This window comes from Mesoplodon bidens (genome assembly GCF_964165515.1).
Source record: "Mesoplodon bidens genome assembly, chromosome: 4".
NCBI classification, from domain to species: Eukaryota; Metazoa; Chordata; class Mammalia; order Artiodactyla; family Ziphiidae; genus Mesoplodon; species Mesoplodon bidens.
In genome coordinates, this window is record NC_138160.1 from 120,062,455 (window position 1) to 120,084,776 (window position 22,322).

Genomic DNA, 22,322 nt, shown 5'->3' on the forward strand with positions numbered 1-22,322 from the left:
ACCTTCCTATAATCTATAAGTTTGTGTGTTACTGACGGGCATGGGCTGTTAAGGTGGCCTCATTTTATAAATGATTTTGTTTCTTTATAATCAATGACATGCTTCTTTGAGAAAGTAGGTAGACTTTTAGCCTTTCCTTTGAGGATGATTTTACTTGTTTTGTCTTTAATCCCCTCATAATTTAAACTTATTTCCTTCATAGTCTTCAGCTGCTTCAGATAGACAACTTAAAATTTTTCTAATGTAGTGACGATTTTGCTAGTTCCTTGTTGAATGCATTGCTGCTCTCCTCTGCATTAATTTCTGCCATCTTCTATTTTATTTGGAAAATTTATTTGAGCATTGATCATACTTATATTTCTTCCATTCATGGTACCTGTAATGAGGCTGTATGAAAATATTTTAGAGTGGGAATATTCACACTTCTTTGTGCTTTGAATTTCAAAAGGGTCTTCCCATATAGGGGAATTGTGATACTCCTGCCTGTATTAACCAAGATGCTTGGTCTTCAAAATAACATTGCTCTAAATAATTTAAGCATAACAATCATGGAATATATATAAAGGCACTTCCATTTGACAATGGTGCTGTTGATCACATTTCAGTATTTAACACTGTACTTAAAATGTTTTTAACATTGAGTACTTTAGATATATTGATACAAACTCTTTTTTTGTCTCAATGCTATGTTCATGTGAATTGTTTTCTTTAAAGATATCACAGAGAACTTGAAATTAGAACTGTAAGTGTGTGAATGAAATAATGTGGGAGTTTATTTTGTTCTTTTTGGCTCAAATGTACAAATTAGAGATTCTTTAATTGTACTGAATGGAGAAATAAATTATATATGATATATTTACATATGGGAGGAGAACCATGTTATAGATAGGGTAAAGTTAATAGAAATTCTGAGAAGGCTATTTTCTACCTAGAATGTAGGATGATTTCCATGAATATGAACATTAGGAAATCTTCAGAAAAGGAAAAGCCATATCCTAGTTTATGGTACTGGAATTTTCTTCATTGATAGCTAGAGAATAGAACAAGAGTAAACATTGGTCACTAATTATAATCAACCACCACTATTTGAGATATTTCTATTGATATGGTGTGAAGGACTTAAAATACATAATTTCATTTAATTCTTATAACAACTTATAAAGTACATTTGACTATCCAAGTTCTAAAGATTAGATAAGAGATGTTGAGATGTTTATATATCTTGTCCACTGCCATCCAGCTAGTACATGATGGAGATGGTATTCAAATGCATATCTCTTAGATTTGAGAGCCATTCTTTTATTCATTGTAGAACTTTCTAGAGTAAATCTTTTATCTGATGAGGCATAGTTCTGGCTAGGAGAATCAAGCACAAGCTGTATACAGATTAATCCTCCTTTCTGTTTTTCTTAGAAAAACCCTTCATGATTATCTTCATGGTTAACTTTGTACAATATCATAACTGGGATAGGAATTAAGATTTTTTTATGTTGCTAAGTGATTTTTTTCTCAGAAGGTTCATGGACGTCATTATCATTTGTCTTAGTGCCACATTGAGATAGGTTTTTACATTATTTGATCGGTAAATAATTAAGAGTTGTCTGATAAGGACTATTGATCAGTTGTTTGGAAGTGATATAAATAAGCAGAATCATTTACTATATGAGGAAAATCAGAAGACTGAGGTCTGCAAAGTTCTTGCAGAACACCAAAGCCAAATAATACATGTGGAAATGACCTTGTTCTTCTTACGCTGTGAATAAGAATAATGTTTTGACAAATATAAGCGGTAATATGATTATTTCTTGGATCCTGAACATCAGTGAAGGATTAATAATTGTTTCCAAAATTGTACACTTCAATAACAGCTTTTTTTTTTTTTTTTTTGGCAGTACGCGGGCCTCTCACTATTGTGGCCTCTCCCGTTGCGGAGCACAGGCTCCGGAAATGCAGGTTCAGTGGCCATGGCTCACGGGCCCAGCCGCTCCGCGGCATGTGAGATCTTCCTGAACCGGGGCACGAACCTGTGTCCCCTGCATTGGCAGGCGGACTCTCAACCACTGCGCCACCAGGGAAGCCCTCAATAACAGCTTTAAAGATATATATTTCTCATGAAAATCTTTGAAAGTGTGTGGGTCTTTCAGGATTCAGACTTCTTCAGTCTTGTTGTCTGAGAGATTTGTGCCAATTGAACAAATGATCTGTGATCAAATAACTGTGTATACTTGAATAAGCCATGATAGCACAGAGTGAACATCACTGCGTATATTCTACCGTTTTGTAGACAGTACTTCTAATCTGTTAATTTTGAAGAACCTACTGGGTTTCCAAGAATGGCTTCAAGATCTATTTCTAAATATTTATTTATTTATTTATTTATTTATTTTTGGCTGTGTTGGGTCTTCGTTTCTTTGCGAGGGCTTTCTCTAGTTGCAGCGAGTGGGGGCCACTCTTCATCGCAGTGCGCGGGCCTCTCACTATCGCAGCCTCTTGTTGCGGAGCACAGGCTCCAGACGCGCAGGCTCAGTAGTTGTGGCTCACGGGCCTAGTTGCTCCGCGGCATGTGGGATCTTCCCAGACCAGGGCTCGAACCCGTGTCCCCTGCATTAGCAGGCAGATTCTCAACGACTGCACCACCAGGGAAGCCCCCAAGATCTATTTCTCTGTTTAATGTTTTCAATAAATAGTAGTACTAGACCTATTATGAAATAATAGTGGATGATGAGGACTGGTAGAACATTAAACCATGCACTCCAATACTTGACTATCAAGACATACAGCTGGAATTTAAGACTAACCAGATTGATTTAGAAAAGGTCAGGCATGAAGTTCCTTAGCCTTTTCAATCAGTCTACAAAATCAATGTTAACAACTATATCGATGTGACTTCTTGGCATTAGCCTATTGCCGGATCTCAGGCCCATCCCCAAAGATGAGTTCAAAGATATCATAATCTTTTCTGTAGGAGCTAGTTGAGATAGTGATATCTGAAATAGCACAGCCAAAGTGCAAAAGACATGTCATTGGTTCATACAATATATCAAACTCTTTTATGAACTGGTGTTCATCCAATGTCACTTTATATACTTGCAAAATACCACATTTCTGGAAAGTAACTCCTAAATTAACAACTGGTTTTAATTCAGAAATGTAATATCATCATCTCCCTTGGGTAAACTTTCTCGTGTTTATTTCTCTGCCTTTAAAGACTCCACATTGCATGTAATATCTCACTCCCCAGTTTCCATAATGAAGTGGTTGGAGGCCTGTTACTTCTTTCTTCTACAAAATAAATCTGACAGGCCTTGAACATCATGTTAAACCTACTGTTATCTAGCCTAATGTTATATTTTGAAAAGAGGCTCATATGACTGGTTGTTTTATAGATGCATAGCAGAATTCAGTGTCATAAAAGGTGATGAGCCTGCTTTGTTTGTTTTTTAAGAAATAATTTTTAATTGTCTTTAAAAAGAATTCTAGCAGAATAGTAATATTGGGAAAAGAGTAAATTTGAAAAAAATGAAACAAGGTTTGAAATTAGCAATAGAATATATGTGTGTGTTCAAGATAAAGGAAAACATTAACATACAAATAAATATACTAGTAACTTTTTCATTGTAATATTTTTAGATTTGACATGAACCACTAAAACCATACAACAAAATACTCAAGCTAGAGTGATACTTATTCTGAACCACTTTCTACTCTAAACTTCCACTGTACCCTCTTTTTTCCTCCTTAAATCCCAAGGTAATATGAAAAGATGAAGGACATGTAACTAAATTACAACTTCAGGCAATGAAAACTCACATCAACAATTCTGATTTTCTAGTTGGTATTTTATGACATTGAATTTCCATTAACACTAAGGTCATTTAGCATTTGGTTGAATTGTCTGATTATTTTCTATGTTTTTTTAGCACAATATTAGGCACTTAGAGGCAATGTGATTAGAAGTCATTTCCCTTGTTTTGGATGAACTTACAATCTCAAACCCAAAATTCTTTTAAGAAGAAATAGGTCAGCTATTTTCATGAATATGACTTGATAGATATACAAAAGTCAATGTTGGTGAGTGGAAATACCAATATGGCACAGAAATTTTCATGGTGATTTTTATTTCATTGAATGGTAAAAGTTCATTCTATAGTTAAAAGACTATTTCTTTCATATATTGACACTATTACATAAAGTGTCATTTTGATACCTCTTATTATACTGTTAGCAATGCAACTTACATGAGAAAGCATATATGCCAAATATGTTTCATCTACATCAATAGACTTTTCTCTTATGAATTCTATGTTTTAAACTACCAAATTTGAAATATATTTTTGTTTTTCTTGTTGTTCTTCAATGCATATAAAGTTGTTTGTAACAGGAGCACAATTAAATATAAATAATGATAATGAATTAGAACTAAAAAAAAAATATAAGTAGAAAGCAAGTGCACATAGATAAAAACACAATATGCAGACTTAAAGACTAAATAAGTGTTATTAAAGCTTCAAATTTGTCTTTGAGTTTCCTAGCAGCCAAAGTAACAAGGGAGACTAGAAGTAAAACAATTCAAATTTGATATTTTATATGAGGAAATGTTTGAGTCTATTTTTTCATAATTTTTTCAATTGTAAAACTCTACATCAAACATAGGAACAAATATTTCAATTTGATGTTAATCAAGAATAAAATGCCATTTTCCATATACCACCAGTTTCAATATGACTTAAAATCTGATTTTTATTCCAGAAATAAGCACTTCGGAAATATGATTTGGGGGGTAAAATAGCTTGAAACACGTGAACTTATTTTTTTCTCAAGTAAAATTCTGTGGTGTTGGATGTAGTGTACAATACTCACAATTTCAGGCACAAGGTGTCGCTCTTTACTTGGAGGAAATAGTTCATTCAAGGGTTGGTCTGAGCAGCCAGGAACTCCGCATTTAAAGACTCCATCATGCTGGATGTTACCGTTAAAGGATCCTTTGAAACTTCTCAAAAATTCAGTAAGATTTTTAACCCGAAACTGGAGTCTATGGTACTGTAAATGTAAAGAATCTTATTTGGGAAGTCAATGTATGCAATGTTCGCGTCTGAAAGAAGGGGATTGGACACTGGGCGACTGCTGCTGTCGCTTCTGCTTCTCGCAGCCTGGGAGGCTGGCAGCGGCCAGGTCTACTACTCCATTCCCGAGGAGGCCAAACACGGCACCTTCGTGGGCCGCATCGCCCGGGACCTGGGGCTGGAGCTGACGGAGCTGGTGCCGCGCATGTTCCGGGTGGCGTCCAAAGGCCGCGGGGAACTTCTGGAGGTAAATCTGCAGAATGGCATTTTGTTTGTGAATTCTCGGATCGACCGGGAGGAGCTGTGCGGTCGGAGCGCGGAGTGCAGCATCCACCTGGAGGTGATCGTGTACCGGCCGCTGCAGGTGTTCCATGTGGAGGTGGAAGTAAAGGATATTAACGATAATCCACCGGTGTTCTCTCTCAGAGAACAAAAGCTGCTGATTTCTGAATCTAAGCAACCTGACTCTCATTTTCCTCTAGAGGGAGCTTCTGATGCGGATATAGGAGAGAATGCTCAATTGACCTACAGACTAAGTCAAAATGAGCACTTTTCTTTAGAATTACCAACAAATAGTAAGCAGACTAAAAGGCTGTCACTTACATTAAAGAAGTCTCTGGATAGAGAGAAAACTCCGGAACTTAATTTACTATTAACGGCTGCAGACGGCGGGAAACCGGAGCTCACTGGCACTGTTCATCTCTTCGTCCGCGTCTTGGATATTAACGACAATGATCCGGAATTTGAACAATCAGAATACAAGGTGAGATTGATGGAAAACTCAGCTAAAGAAACTCTTGTGATAAAGTTAAACGCCACAGATCAAGATGAAGGAGTCAACGGGGAGGTGACATACTCCTTGATGTCGATTAAGCCCAATGGAAAACGTTTATTTACACTACATGAAAACAGTGGAGAAGTAAGGATCAATGGAACTTTAGACTATGAAGAAAACAAGGTTTATGAAATTGACGTACAGGCTACAGATAAGGGGAATCCCCCAATGGCAGGTCACTGTACAGTTTGGGTCGAAATCTTAGATGCCAATGATAACGCCCCTGAAGTCACTGTGACTTCCCTGTCTCTTCCAGTGCGGGAGGACACTCAGCCAAGCACGGTCATTGCGCTGATCAGTGTATCTGACCGCGACTCTGGTGCCAACGGACAGGTAATCTGTTCTCTAACGCCCAACGTCCCCTTCAAGATCGTGTCCACGTTCAAGAACTATTACTCACTAGTGCTGGACAGCGCCCTGGACCGCGAGAGCATGTCTGTCTATAAATTGGTGGTTACAGCGCGGGACGCGGGCTCGCCTTCCCTGTCGGCCACAGCCAGCGTGTCCGTGGAGGTGGCCGACGTGAACGACAACGCGCCCGCGTTCGCGCAGCCCGAGTACACGGTGTTGGTGAAGGAGAACAACCCGCCCGGCTGCCACATCTTCACGGTGTCGGCGCGGGACGCGGACGCGCGGGAGAACGCGCTGGTGTCCTACTCGCTGGTGGAGCGGCGGGTGGGCGAGCGAGCGCTGTCGAGCTACGTGTCGGTGCACGCGGAGAGCGGCAAGGTGTACGCGCTGCAGCCGCTGGACCACGAGGAGCTGGAGCTGCTGCAGTTCCAGGTGAGCGCGCGCGACGCGGGCGTGCCGCCTCTGGGCAGCAACGTGACGCTGCAGGTGTTCGTGCTGGACGAGAACGACAACGCGCCCGCGCTGCTGCTGCCCGGGCCGGGCGGCGGGGCGGGCGCGCTGAGCCAGCTGGTGGCGCGGTCGGTGGGCGCGGGCCACGTGGTGGCGAAGGTGCGCGCGGTGGACGCGGACTCGGGCTACAACGCGTGGCTGTCATACGAGCTGAAGCCGGCGGCGAGTGGCGCGCGCAGCCCGTTCCGCGTGGGGCTGTACACGGGCGAGATCAGCACGACGCGCGCCCTGGACGAGGCGGACGCGCCGCGCCAGCGCCTGCTGGTGCTGGTGAAGGACCACGGCGAGCCGGCGCTGACGGCCACGGCCACCGTGCTGCTGTCGCTGGAGGACAGCGGCCAGGCGCCCAAGGCCTCTTCGCGAGCGTCGACGGGCGCCGCTGGCGCGGAGGCCGCTCTGGTGGATGTGAACGTGTACCTGATCATCGCCATCTGCGCGGTGTCCAGCCTGTTGGTGCTCACGCTGCTGCTGTACACGGTGCTGCGGTGCTCGGCGCCGCCCAGCGAGGGCGCGTGCGGGCCCGGGAAGCCCATGCTGGCGTGCTCCAGCGCGGTGGGGAGCTGGTCTTACTCGCAGCAGAGGCGGCAGAGGGTGTGCTCTGGGGAGGGGCCGCCCAAGGCAGACCTCATGGCCTTCAGCCCCAGCCTTCCTCCGGGTCTCGATAGAGAAGTCGGAGAGGAAAGGCAGGAGGCAGGATCAAATCACCCTGGGCAGGTGAGTTCTATAGATTCTCCCCTTTTGAAGTCGCTGTTAAATTTTTAAAATTCCAGTTTGTTTCAAAGAAAAATTTAATGAATGCACTATACTTTTTTTTTTTTTTTGCCATACCCGGGCCTCTCACTGTTGTTGCCTCTCCCGTTGCGGAGCACAGGCTCCTGACGCGCATGCTCAGAGGCCATGGCTCACGGGCCTAGCCGCTCCGCGTGAATGCTCTATACTTTGAGTATCATTTTAAAGAACAACGTTTGTTAGTGAAATGCCAATGATACACATATACAGTTTTAATCATATGAGGTATTAGGTTTTTTAGCCAATAAATATCCTATTTCTCCTAATGTTTTGTTAGAACATGTTTAAGAAAATGTAAGAATGACTTTCCTGTTATTTGATCTGTCACTTCATTTCAACTCTAATCCTCAGTAATGTAGATAATCACTGTGGATTATTTAAATTTTATTTATCCTCTTTGTTTTTTAACAGGCTTTTGTCTTGATATTTTCACATTATTGGATCACTGACTTTTCTCACTCCAGGCTTGCATCAAAATTTTGTCACTCTCTTAATTTGTTCTGAAGGGGTTTTCCTTTCTTTTTCTATGGTTTTAAACATTCATTGTCCATTGAATAATCTTTAGTTTTTCCTCTACTAATAAGATAAAACCTGTTTCCATATTACTTGCAGTTAAAAAATGCAGCCTTTTGTTCTAGTATGCTTATTTCCTTGAAATAATATAACTAAAAGTTCTGTCCATTTTTAATTTTGTTCCATGAAGTGGGGAGAGATTTATCTACTATGTACTGAAACAGAACTTCCAGGTTTATGCTTCCAAAGTAACTAGGCAAATAAAATCATTCATATTCCTCAATCAAGTTATTCAAATTTGCTAAAGGCATGCATATAGGATTATAATATCTGCAATATATGCTAGCTGGCATTATTTCTTATGTTTCTGGATTTATGTGGAAAGAAGACGTTAACTCTGTCAAAGTGAAACCTATTGACATTTATCAATTTCATTCATCTCACATTTTAAAATTGAACTATAGTTGATTTACAATGTTGTGTTAATTTCTGCTGTACAGCAAAGTGATTCAAACATACTTTTTTATATTCTTTTCCATTATGGTTTATCATAGGATACTGAATATAGTTCTCTGTAGGTCCTTGTTTTTTATGCATTCCATATATAATAGCTTACATCTGCTAACCTCAACCTCCCTCATCTAACATTTTAAATTTCCTTTTTTTGTGTGTGGTACACGGGCCAATCACTGTTGTGGCCTCTCCCGCTGCGGAGCACAGGCTCCTGACGCACAGGCCCAGCGGCCATGGCTCACGGGCCCAGCCACCCCGCGCATGCAGCATGTGGGATCCTCCCGGACCGGGGCACGGACCCGTATCCCCTGCATCGGCAGGCAGACTCTCAACCACTGCGCCACCAGGGAAGCTCTAAATTCCCTATCTTTAAATGCTTTATCGCTGGTGTTTGTAAAATTTTCTTTCCATGTGGTTTAACCACATCTGAAGATTCTAGCAAAGATCATTTACCTCTAGGTCATCCTTCTAATTCAGTGGTCCTTAGCTATATGTAGGATGGTGGAATCACTGACCTCTTTGAGAATCTGATGAGAGTCATATGTGGCCATTCTCCCCTTAAAATTACACAGCATGCCACTTGGCATAATATTCAAGGATCCCATGCTGAAACTCATTCTTGGACCTCTGTTTATGAAACTTTGTATCTCAATATTAATTGTCTAAAAACATTCTTTATTCCAAATTAGGCAACAAGGTTAAAATATGAATTAGTTCAGACTCAAAAGTGATTAAACCATCATATCATTTATGAAATTTTGTAAATATAAATAAATGTGAACGTTAGGTAGGGCATACATTATAACCCATTTCCCAATGAAGTTCTTGGAATGACTGAACGTCATTTAAATTTAATAAAATGGGGCTTCCCTGGTGGCGCAGTGGTTGAGAGTCTGCCTGCCAATGCAGGGGACACGGGTTCGTGCCCCAGTCCTGGAAGATCCCACATGCCGTGGAGCAGCTAGGCCCATGAGCCATGGCCGCTGAGCCTGCACGTCCGGAGCCTGTGCTCCACAACGGGAGAGGCCACAACAGTGAGAGGCCTGCGTACCACAAAATAAATAAATAAATAAATTTAATAAAATGAAATTGGAATGTTTTAAGTAAAGATTAAAATTTTGAAAATCATTACTTTTACACAGTATATAAGTAATCAATGAACATTTTAGATAATTCCAAATTATGTGGATTAATTTCTATGGTACAAATTTAGTGTCTTTTGTACTTATTTTTAATTTCAGGCATTCTATGATGTAAAACTGTAATTTCATCCTATTTTGTAATTTGATTGTTTAAGTATTAAGCTCAATTTAGATGTTCCTATCTGTTTAATAATTTAATTATGTCTAACAGTGTGTGAGGACTACATACACACTACAATAAGGTTGCTTACCAATTATGGTACATTGACTAGTTTTGAAAATGGAAGATACAAAATGAAGAAGCTTGATGGTGATAGACAATTTAAATAGTCCAATAGCATCAAAATTCAAATATGTTTTTCATTAATTAAGAGCCAGTGTGGTAGTTGATTTAAGTTATTTTATACTTGTAGAACCATTCTTGGTTATTATTTTCTGGTTCTATAAAGATTTAATTTCTCAGTTTCCTTTATTATATGTAAAAGGAATGGTGATAACTTATTGGTTTAAAGATTTTGGTTTGAATTTAAATGAGCTTATAAATAATATATTTACTTGTTCACAACTAGCTGTGGGATCTTATCTGTGTTTTGTTTTCCCTTAAAGCTGGTCTTGAATTAATGAATAAAATTATGAAGTCTTTTTATTCTCCCTTGAATCATAGTCACCATTGTCATTTTCTGAAGAGAAGCATATTCTGTGTAACTACTAACTGGCCTGGAAGGAAAGATTTAGAGGGAAACTAAATGGTCATTATGAAGTTCATACTTTTTTGACTTTTGTCAATGAGATTGGGCTCCAAAACATTTCACGTGATCTTTTTCATATTAGTGCTCTACTGCCACTTCAGCGTACTATGAAATTTGGAGGCTTTGACTCAACATTTTACAGAAAAATCCTTTACTCCTGCTAGAGTAAAATATTCCAGAATCCATACCAAAGCTTCATTTTTCAACATATTATGTGAATGAGAGCAGTTGTATGAAAAGTAATCACATTTGAGCATCAAGGAACCAAAAACATCTTCCATATTTATGATGAATTATAATATTCACCAGATTTATGAATAAAATAAGTTATATGAATGAAATATTTGTTTCTTTTCCTTTACTATTTGAGGGAATTCTTGACTTTCTCCTAAACTCTTAGAATGAAGTGCTTTTGAAGGATGAAAATCACTACAAATGTGAATTGTAAGCAATATAAGGGCAGAGGTGAGGTATATTATTCTTTATTTTATTGGCCATGATAGCTAAGGAGTAGCTTCTGACATGCCACATTTCAATGATTATTTTATGATCGACTTTGAAGCAGAATATTCTAAAAACTGAAGTATAATAGAATTATTGTACTTTGTTACAAATATCATGTATATTAAATAAATAGGCATTTACAAATGATCCATGAAAATATCCAAAAAGTCGAAATAGATTTAAAGTGAACCAAAAAGTGGCTAAACCAAAAAGAACCTCAGGGTCTTTCTTGTACTTACATAATCAGTCACATGATGTCGCTGTACACTCAAAAGGTGAAAAGGGAAAACTTTGTCTCCATGTCCAGATTCCAAACATCCACAGAATAATCGACTCCATATTGACAGGAATGCTGGGTAAAATTTGCTAAATGTATACTTACAGAAGGGGAGACTGGTCATAAATGTTGGCAGGCAAGCTATCTCTTAAAACTGACAGTCTCACCTCAGAGATCTCTTTGTCTGCAATGGAGTTTTCCTGGCGAGGAGGCTTCGAAGCTCGGCGCCTGCTGCTCTCGCTTCTGCTCCTCGCAGCATGGGAGACGGGGAGCGGCCAGGTCCATTATTCGGTCTCTGAGGAAGCCAAACACGGCACCTTCGTGGGCCGCATCGCCCAGGACCTGGGGCTGGAGCTGACGGAGCTGGTGCCGCGCCTGTTCCGGGTGGCGTCCAAAGGCCGCGGGGAACTTCTGGAGGTAAATCTGCAGAATGGCATTTTGTTTGTGAATTCTCGGATCGACCGGGAGGAGCTGTGCGGGCGGAGCGCGGAGTGCAGCATCCACCTGGAGGTGATCGTGGACCGGCCGCTGCAGGTGTTTCATGTGGCGGTGGAGGTGAAGGACATTAACGATAACCCGCCGGTGTTCAGAGGAGAACAAAAGGTACTTATTTCTGAATCTGCTCCTCTGGACTCTCGTTTTCCTCTAGAGGGCGCTTCCGATGCGGATATCGGCCTAAACTCTCTTGTGACCTATAGGTTAAGTCTAAATGAGTATTTTACTCTTAAAGTAATAACGAAAACCGATAAAAGTATATTGCCTGAACTCATTCTTCGGAAGTCATTGGATAGAGAAGAAATGCCAGAACTTAATATATTGCTGACCGCTCTGGATGGCGGTAAACCCGAACTAACAGGATCTGTTCAGATTCAAATAACCATCCTGGATGTTAATGACAACGCTCCTGAGTTTGATACGCCTGGCTATAAAGTAGTGCTGTTTGAAAATGTCCCAAACAACACCAGAGTGATTCAACTAAACGCTTCTGATCTAGACGAAGGACCAAATAAAGAAATTTCCTATGGAATCAGAATGATTCTGCCTGTGAGTGAGAAATGTATGTTTTCAATAAATGCAGAAACAGGTGAAATTAGGATTTATGGGAAACTGGATTTTGAAGAGAATAATGAGTATGAAATTCAGGTTAACGCTATTGATAAAGGGATTCCTTCTATGGCAGGTCACTGCACGGTCCTGGTGGAAGTTCAGGACCTGAATGACAATACCCCCGAGGTAATGATCACTTCGCTGTCGCTCCCAGTGAGAGAGGACGCTCAGGTGGGCACCGTCATCGCCTTGATCAGCGTGTCCGACCGCGACTCCGGCGCCAACGGGCAGGTGACCTGCTCACTAACACCCCAGGTCCCCTTCAAGCTGGTGTCCACCTTCAAGAATTACTATTCGCTGGTGCTTGACAGCGCCTTGGATCGCGAGAGTATGGCGAACTATGAGGTGGTGGTGACCGCGCGGGACGCGGGCTCGCCTTCCCTGTCGGCCACAGCCAGCGTGTCCGTGGAGGTGGCCGACGTGAACGACAACGCGCCCGCGTTCGCGCAGCCCGAGTACACGGTGTTGGTGAAGGAGAACAACCCACCCGGCTGCCACATCTTCACGGTGTCGGCGCGGGACGCGGACGCGCGGGAGAACGCGCTGGTGTCCTACTCGCTGGTGGAGCGGCGGGTGGGCGAGCGAGCGCTGTCGAGCTACGTGTCGGTGCACGCGGAGAGCGGCAAGGTGTACGCGCTGCAGCCGCTGGACCACGAGGAGCTGGAGCTGCTACAGTTCCAGGTGAGCGCGCGCGACGCGGGCGTGCCGCCTCTGGGCAGCAACGTGACGCTGCAGGTGTTCGTGCTGGACGAGAACGACAACGCGCCCGCGCTGCTGCTGCCCGGGCCGGGCGGCGGGGCGGGCGCGCTGAGCCAGCTGGTGGCGCGGTCGGTGGGCGCGGGCCACGTGGTGGCGAAGGTGCGCGCGGTGGACGCGGACTCGGGCTACAACGCGTGGCTGTCGTACGAGCTGCAGCCGGCGGCGAGTGGCGCGCGCAGCCCGTTCCGCGTGGGGCTGTACACGGGCGAGATCAGCACGACGCGCGCCCTGGACGAGGCGGACGCGCCGCGCCAGCGCCTGCTGGTGCTGGTGAAGGACCACGGCGAGCCGGCGCTGACGGCCACGGCCACCGTGCTGCTGTCGCTGGAGGACAGCGGCCAGGCGCCCAAGGCCTCTTCGCGGGCGTCGACGGGCGCCGCTGGCGCGGAGGCCGCTCTGGTGGATGTGAACGTGTACCTGATCATCGCCATCTGCGCGGTGTCCAGCCTGTTGGTGCTCACGCTGCTGCTGTACACGGCGCTGCGGTGCTCGGCACCGCCCAGCGAGGGCGCGTGCGGGCCCGGGAAGCCCACGCTGGTGTGCTCCAGCGCGGTGGGGAGCTGGTCTTACTCGCAGCAGAGGCGGCAGAGGGTGTGCTCTGGGGAGGGGCCACCCAAGGCTGATCTCATGGCCTTCAGTCCCTGTCTTCCACCTTCAGGAGAAGATTGTTTAAGTCCTTCCAGTGAAGTAAGTCCTTGATATCATTCAAGTATATTAGTCGTTTTGAACTTTTCGTGTATTAGCCCAACTTTTCAAGTAATATTAAATAATGAGATAAAGATGAAATGGAAGCCAGGGATCACCCCATTTAAAATTTTTCTCGTTCTATAATTTTTCATATTATCTATGAATGGTTAGCCTTGAAAGATATAAGTACATTTGAGTGAAAACTGTCTAGGTTCTGATAACTCAAATTTATTTTTAATTTGTACTTAATTTCATGATTAAAGAAAATTTGCAAGGTTAGTGCAGAGAGTTCCCAGATATCATTAACTGGATTCTTTTACTGCTCTTTATGTGCATAGGCTTGTAAAATAGCCTTGTTGTCCACCAATATAATTCCAGTAATCTCCTTTTGAGTATTATAACGATAATAAAAATTATGTTATTAATGCTAAGATGAATAATTTTATGTTATTCCCATGGAGTGCCTTCTTTCTTTCAATTGGGATTGGCTACAGTATTGTTCTTATTTACATAAGTATAATGACATTAAAATATTATAATATCCATCTAAAGCAGGATGCACCTTATAATTGATGGTTTACAATAATTTAATTGGCTTTTTTTCTTGGTAGCACACAAGTAATGGTGCATCTTACAATTAATAACATTTCTTTGATTCAATAAAACATAAGAATTCTTATTGGTCCCCTATTATTTTCCAGAACCTGTTCTAGGATCTTTAATTGTATTATCTTATTTAATTATCATATCACACCTATGGTGCAGGTACAATATTTATCATCGGAATTTTACTTTAAGAAGTCTGAAACTTAAGCCACATAGACTGTGCAAAGTGGCTCAAACTCAGTTTTGAAGGATCACCAACTCATTATTGCGTACTACTGCTCTGACACAATTATCAGGTGAATCTTCTAAAATGCATTTTACATCTTGTAACTTTCTTCCACACAAAGCCTTTCCAGAGTGTCTTTTAGTGAGAGGGAAAGAAGCAAGTAAAGAGGGAGATACTGAAGATGAGACAGGCAGAGAAAGAATGAAGATGAAGATGAAAAATATGAAAGAGAATAGAATAGAGAAAAAATAAGAGCATAGGGTTGGCCTTAAAAGTGGGGCGATTTTTCCTTAGTAGGGAATGAGTAATAGAGAATATAAAGAAAAATGTTGACATAAGAAGAGAGCCATTGAGTTCATATTTGATGACTTATATCTCTGGGTAAATCATCTGAGAACCAGGTTGTGGGGATGAGGCTGGGAATTTGAGAAGAGAGAAGAAAATATGGAAGAATCTCTGTAGGCAGGAAGTATGAATTCACTTGAGGGTTCAACTGGGGTAAAGGTGAGAGTAAACTTGTAGGGAATATAGTAATCCTGGTTAAGTGACTAACACACTGAGAAGCTCAGTAGAAGGAATGAAGAAAACGGATAGTTAGGCTGTGTGTTGGAAGGTAAATGTTAGAGGGGTGCAGGTAAATGTTAGAGGGGTGCTATAAGTAGGTGTGTGCCTTTAGGGTGTCTGGAAGGGCATGTTTTAAATGGTTGACTGTGTAGTCTAGGTTAGGTGGAGAGATAAATGAGACAGGTAGGGCCTGATAGACAAGAACAATTAGAACCAAAAAACTATTCCCATTATAAGAGTAAAGGTATGTTAATAAAAGTAACGGAGCAATGAGGAAGATGAGGGTGAGAGAATACCAAATGCTCTACTCACATTTTCAGAGGGGAGCAACGATTCAGAAATGAACCCAACTCTTATTTCCTGCAGAGTTGTGCACAAAACAGGCAAGAGAATTATTGGAGCTATGTTCTTTCTTTCCTAGCCCTATTTGGCCTGGATCTTGGTGACTTGGTAAAGATAGGTACAGTATTAGTTAAAAGTAAGAGTCCCTTCCTTTCTTCCTTGCTAGAGATGTGTTAACATCTGTATCTACCTGTTGTTACTTGGAAAATCAGTCAGTTTAAATGATAGTAGGAGTTTCTCCAGTGATGGTGTAAGATAAGGAGAGAGAAGAGGGAAATTTAACCTATTGGTAGTAATTTCATTTCTAGCAAATACATAATATACTAGTTCTTGGCATGTTTTATACAAAGAGAATCCAGAACTTTAAAGTATTGTTATATCTAAATGATCTACATTGGGTGTTTATGGTACACACACACGCACATACAAACTCATACGCACATTGATGGACATTTCCTTCGAATACAAATATTTTATCCAAATTTCACAGTCATATTTGGGGGAATTTATAAATATTGTGTTTATTTAAAATCTTGTATATCAGTTACCGAATTTCCACATTCATCTGTTTTATTCTTATGTGATTCGTTATGCTTCCATTTTGAGTCAAGGGAGTTGTGTGAATAGGTCTCAAAAATATTACAGGAAAAAGACATTCCCACCCAAATCTACAAAGCTGTGCAGAACTAGAGTCTGAGTTCTAAAAGCAAATGTAGAATATTACCTCTTTTTACAAATTCTGCACCACGTTTTACACATGCAAAAATGTACTTGTGGAAAGATGGAACTCATCAACCAATTTCAACTAGCATCCAGTGCTGAGCAGAATACAGTGATTTACTGTTGGTGGAAAGAAAAACATTTAATCTTCCATTACGTATTTGCAATGAAAAATGTCACGAAATGCAAGAAAAAAAAAACCGCTACATCAACCAAAAATATGGACCGAGTCATTTTTACACTTACACATTCATGCGCATGGTGTCGCTCTTCACTGAGAACAATTCCTCGAAGAAAGAGCCTCCCCTCTTTCCTCCCCGCAGAAAATTTGGCAGATAGTGGAAAACCTCTAGTGAATTCTCCCGCAATAGAAGCCCATAAAATTAGACCTTGAAAGGCATTTAAGATAGTCTATATACTTCAGTTATCTCTGAAGGCTTTTGAGTGTACCATGCTGTTTTCCTGGAGAGGAGGCCCAGGAGCTCGGCTTTTGCTTCTCTCGCTTCTGTTCCTCACAGCCTGGGAGACGGGGAGCGGCCAGGTCCATTACTCGGTTCCGGAGGAGGCCAAACACGGCACCTTCGTGGGCCGCATCGCCCAGGACCTGGGGCTGGAGCTGGCGGAGCTGGTGCCGCGCCTGTTCCGGGTGGCGTCCAAAGGCCGCGGGGACCTTTTGGAGGTAAATCTGCAGAATGGCATTTTGTTTGTGAATTCTCGGATCGACCGGGAGGAGCTGTGCGGGCGGACCGCGGAGTGCAGCATCCACATGGAGGTGATCGTGGATAAGCCGCTGCAGGTGTTTCATGTGGAGGTGGAAGTTACAGATATTAACGACAACCCGCCTGTGTTCCCTGAAAGTGAAAAAAGAATAATCATTGCTGAATCTAGACCTCCGGAAACTCGGTTCCCACTAGATGGCGCATCTGATGCAGATATTGGAGTAAACTCCGCCTTGACCTACCGAGTCTATCCCAATGATTATTTCACTTTGGGCACACAAAACAACCGTGAACAAACGTCTTCGTTATCGCTTGTGTTAAGGAAATCATTGGACAGAGAGGAAATTCAGGAACATAGTTTATTATTGACAGCTAGTGATGGAGGCAAACCCGAGCTGACCGGCACAGTTCAGCTGCTGATTACAATCCTGGATGTGAATGATAACGCCCCAGAATTTGACCACTTAATTTATAAAGTGAGAATGTTAGAGAATGCATTTAATGGAACATTAGTGATCAAACTAAATGCCACAGATTCTGATGATGGTACAAATGCAGACATAATCTACTCATTTAGAAGACCTGTATCGCCTGCAGTATTATATGCGTTTTCCATAAATCCCGGCAGCGGAGAAATTCGGACAAAAGGTAAATTGGATTTCGAAGAAAAGAAATTGTATGAAATATCCGTGGAAGCAGTTGACAAGGGGAATATTCCAATGGCGGGTCATTGTACCATTTTGGTGGAAATAGTAGATATAAATGATAACGCCCCAGAAGTTACCGTCACTTCTTTGGCTCTTCCGGTGCGAGAGGACGCTCAGGTGGGCACTGTCATCGCCTTGATCAGCGTGTCCGACCGCGACTCCGGCGCCAACGGGCAGGTGACCTGCTCTCTGATGCCCCACAGCCCCTTCAAACTGGTGTCCACCTTCAAGAATTACTATTCACTAGTGCTTGACAGCGCCTTGGACCGCGAGAGCGTGGCGAACTATGAGGTGGTGGTGACAGCGCGGGACGCGGGCTCGCCTTCCCTGTCGGCCACAGCCAGCGTGTCCGTGGAGGTGGCCGACGTGAACGACAACGCGCCCGCGTTCGCGCAGCCCGAGTACACGGTGTTGGTGAAGGAGAACAACCCGCCCGGCTGCCACATCTTCACGGTGTCGGCGCGGGACGCGGACGCGCGGGAGAACGCGCTGGTGTCCTACTCGCTGGTGGAGCGGCGGGTGGGCGAGCGAGCGCTGTCGAGCTACGTGTCGGTGCACGCGGAGAGCGGCAAGGTGTACGCGCTGCAGCCGCTGGACCACGAGGAGCTGGAGCTGCTGCAGTTCCAGGTGAGCGCGCGCGACGCGGGCGTGCCGCCTCTGGGCAGCAACGTGACGCTGCAGGTGTTCGTGCTGGACGAGAACGACAACGCGCCCGCGCTGCTGCTGCCCGGGCCGGGCGGCGGGGCGGGCGCGCTGAGCCAGCTGGTGGCGCGGTCGGTGGGCGCGGGCCACGTGGTGGCGAAGGTGCGCGCGGTGGACGCGGACTCGGGCTACAACGCGTGGCTGTCGTACGAGCTGCAGCCGGCGGCGGGTGGCGCGCGCAGCCCGTTCCGCGTGGGGCTGTACACGGGCGAGATCAGCACGACGCGCGCCCTGGACGAGGCGGACGCGCCGCGCCAGCGCCTGCTGGTGCTGGTGAAGGACCACGGCGAGCCGGCGCTGACGGCCACGGCCACCGTGCTGCTGTCGCTGGAGGACAGCGGCCAGGCGCCCAAGGCCTCTTCGCGGGCTTCGACGGGCGCCGCTGGCGCGGAGGCCGCTCTGGTGGATGTGAACGTGTACCTGATCATCGCCATCTGCGCGGTGTCCAGCCTGTTGGTGCTCACGCTGCTGCTGTACACGGCGCTGCGGTGCTCGGCGCCGCCCAGCGAGGGCGCGTGCGGGCCCGGGAAGCCCATGCTGGCGTGCTCCAGCGCGGTGGGGAGCTGGTCTTACTCGCAGCAGAGGCGGCAGAGGGTGTGCTCTGGGGAGGGGCCGCCCAAGGCCGACCTCATGGCCTTCAGCCCCAGCCTTCCTCCTTGTCTGAGTTCTGCAGCGGTAACAGGTGAAATAGAACCAGATTCAGAACAGTTGAAAGAGGTGAGGTCGTATTTGAAATTTTTTTATTGTTTTAGCCCTTCTCAGAGTTTTCTATTTAAGATTCTTCAATCTCAATTTTAAGATCGTTCTTTAATTTTGCTCATCATTATGGTATTTCATGAATGTTACTGACATCATTAGTTTCATTATTCTTCAGATTGAAATCTTAAGGCAAAAGCCATAATATTGTTCATAATGTTAATTATTTGTTTTTGTTGTATTCTTAATAGTTTTAAAGTATTTATTACCTACATGAGCATTTTCAAGAAACTCCACATTGTGAGTACTTGAGCATTTAGAAAACCTTTGCTTTAATGAGGTAACCATAATTAAACACTTTAAAATCTCTTTATTTTAAAAATTTATTCATCTACCCACATACAGGTTTGTTTTGAACAGTGCCATAACTTTTAACATAAAATCTTTTTAAAGGTGCATTTTTCTTTCTTTTTAAAAAATCTTTTTTTGTTTGCTTCCTCCTCATTTTCCTCTAGACACATCACTGTTCCTCTGTATGATATCCAATATGAAGAACCTTATGATTTCCTTCAACATTTTTATGTTCAGTTAATTATTCATACACATGCATACACCTGGTGGGTTTTTTGTTATTGTTTCTTTTGGATAATTTATTAGAAGAGATAATGCATTTTACATTTCTCAGTCACCAATACCTCGTGGAAATCCCTACAAATCTGACACTTTTAATAGCTGTGTAGTACTCCACACTCTGGATGTATCATTTTTAAAAAATTAATTAAATTATCTTTTTATTTTTGGCTGTGGAAGTCCCAAATAATTAGCTTTTATCTTCCATCTATACCACAAAAATTTTTCCTCCTATATATTGATTTGTTTAGGGTATATTTTACCATATAAAAGTGTTTTAAAAATTTCTCTGTTTTTCTGTTATGGATTTTAAGGTCTCTAGGTTTAGTTAGGAAGATCTTCCTTTTAGATTGAACATTCATTAATTAAATTCATTTAACAAACATTTGTTTTTAAATTTAATTTAATTTAAAAAATAAGTATAATTTACATATAATACTATATTAGTTTCAGATGTACAACCTAATGATTCAATATTTGTATCTATTGTGAAATGATCACCACAATAAATCTACTTAACGTTCATCACTATACATAGTTACAAAAATTTTTTTCTTTTAATGAGAACTTTTAAGATCTATTCTTTAGCAACTTTCAAATATATAATACAGCATTATTAACTATAGTCACCTATAGTCATTCTGTACATTACATCACCAGGGCTTATTTATTTTATAACTGTCAGTTTGTCTCTTTTGACCACCTTCACCCATTTCACCCACCCTCCACCCCTTGCATCTGGCAACTACCAATTTGTTCTCTGTATCTATGAGTTTGTTTGTTAGATTCCACATAAGTGAGGTCATTTTTTCTTAACGTAGGCATTTATTGCTATAAACCTCCTTCTTAGCACTGCTTTTGCTTCACCTCATAAGTTTTGATATGTTGTGTTTTCATTTTCACTTGTTTCAAGATATTTTGAATTTCCCATTGATTTCATCTTTGACCCATTGGTTTCCAGGAGTGTGTTAATTTCTGCATATTAGACCATTGTGGTTGGAAAAGATACTTCATATGATTTCAGTCTTTTAAAATTTGCTTACACTTGTTTTGAACCTAATATCTGATCTATCCTGGAGAATGTTCCATGTGTGCTTGAGAAGAATGTATATTCTGCTGCCCTTGGATGAAATGTTCTGTGTATATCGGTTAGGTACATTGGATGTGAAGTATAGTTCAAGTTCGATGTTTCCTCATTGGTTTTCTTTCTGGATGATCTATCCATTGATGAAAGTGGATATTGTAATGTTGTCTATTAGTTCCTTCAGATCTGTTAGTATTTGTTTTATATATTTATGTACTCTGATGTTAGGTGCATATTTATTTACAATTGTTATATCCTTTTGATAAATTGACCACTTTATCACTATTAATGGCTTTCTTTGTCTCCTGTTACAGTTTTCTACTTAATCGACTTACAGTCGATTTTGTCTGATATATGTATAGATACCTCTGCTCTCTCTTTTGGTTTCCATTTGCATGGAATGTCTTTTTTCCATATCTTCATTTTGAGAGTGAATGTCTTGGAGGCAACATGTAGCTGGTTTTTACTTTTTCTTTTTTTTTAAACCTATAAATTGATTGGACAATTTATTCCACTTACATTTAAAGTAATAATTGATAGGCAAGAACTTACTATTGCCATCTTGTTCATCGTTTTCTGGTTGTTTTGTAGTTCCTTTGTTCTTTTCCTCCTCTCTTGCTATCTTCTTTTGTGAACTGATGATTTTCCATTGGGGTATACTGTGATTCCCTTTTCTTTATCTTGTGTGTACATACGTACTCTGGTTTTTTGTTTGTTTATTTTGTCGTTACCCTGTGGCTTACTTGAAATGTCTTATAGGTATAACAGCCTATTTCAAACTAACTTTTATCACATACAAAAACTCTACTCTTCTACTCTCCCCTTATTTTATTTTTATTTATTTTTTAAATTTTATTTTATTTATCCATTTTTTAATTTTGGCTGCATTGGGTCTTTGTTGCTGCATGCGGGCTTTCTCTAGTTGAGGTGAGCAGGGGCTACTCTTCATTGCAGTGTGCGGGCTTCTCACTGTGGTTGCTTCTCTTGTTGTGGAGCACAGGCTCTAGGCACGCAAGCTTCAGTAGTGTGGCACGCAGGCTTCAGTATTGTGGCACGCAGGCTCAGTAGTTGTGGCTCACGGGCTCTAGAGCGCAGGCTCAGTAGTGTGGCGCATGGGCTTAGTTGCTCCATGGCATGTGAGATCTTCCCGGACCAGGGCTCAAACCCGTGTCCCCTGAATCAGCAGAAGGATTCTTAACCACTGTGCCACCAGGGAAGCCCTCTTCCCTTACTTTATGTTTTTGTTGCCATAATTGACATCCTTTAAAATTTTATTTATTTATTTATTTATTTTTGGCTGTGTTGGGTCTTTGTTGCTGCACACAGGCTTTCTCTAGTTGCAGCGAGCGGGGCTTCTCATGTTGTGGAGCACGGGCTCTAGGTGCGTGGGCTTCAGTAGTTGTGGCACGCGGGCTCAGTAGTAGTGGCTCGCAGGATCTAGAGTGCAGGCTCAGTAGTTGTGGCGCACAGGCTTAGTTGCTCCGCGACATGTGGGATCTTCCCGGGCCAGGGCTCGAACCCGTGTCC

At 42.6% G+C, this 22,322-nt stretch overlaps 1 protein-coding gene across 8 annotated transcripts in view; it reads left to right on the forward strand.

Moving 5' to 3' along the window:
* The window catches only part of LOC308615791 (protocadherin alpha-C2), a gene marked incomplete at its 5' end in the record, with an annotated part of 150,963 nt that overhangs the window by 35,510 nt on the left and 93,131 nt on the right, over nucleotides 1-22,322 (forward strand). Inside the window, one exon of one of the 8 annotated variants that reach the window (XM_081231583.1) lies at nucleotides 5,083-7,473. The exons of 4 other annotated variants lie outside the window; for them this stretch is intronic. In XM_081231583.1, coding sequence (XP_081087709.1) covers nucleotides 5,083-7,473 — 2,391 coding nt within the window. Of the gene's footprint in view, nucleotides 1-5,082; nucleotides 7,474-11,231; nucleotides 13,800-16,708; nucleotides 19,103-22,322 lie in introns of those variants that run through there. 3 more of the 8 variants (XM_081231578.1, XM_081231581.1, XM_081231585.1) reach the window with 3 other exon arrangements.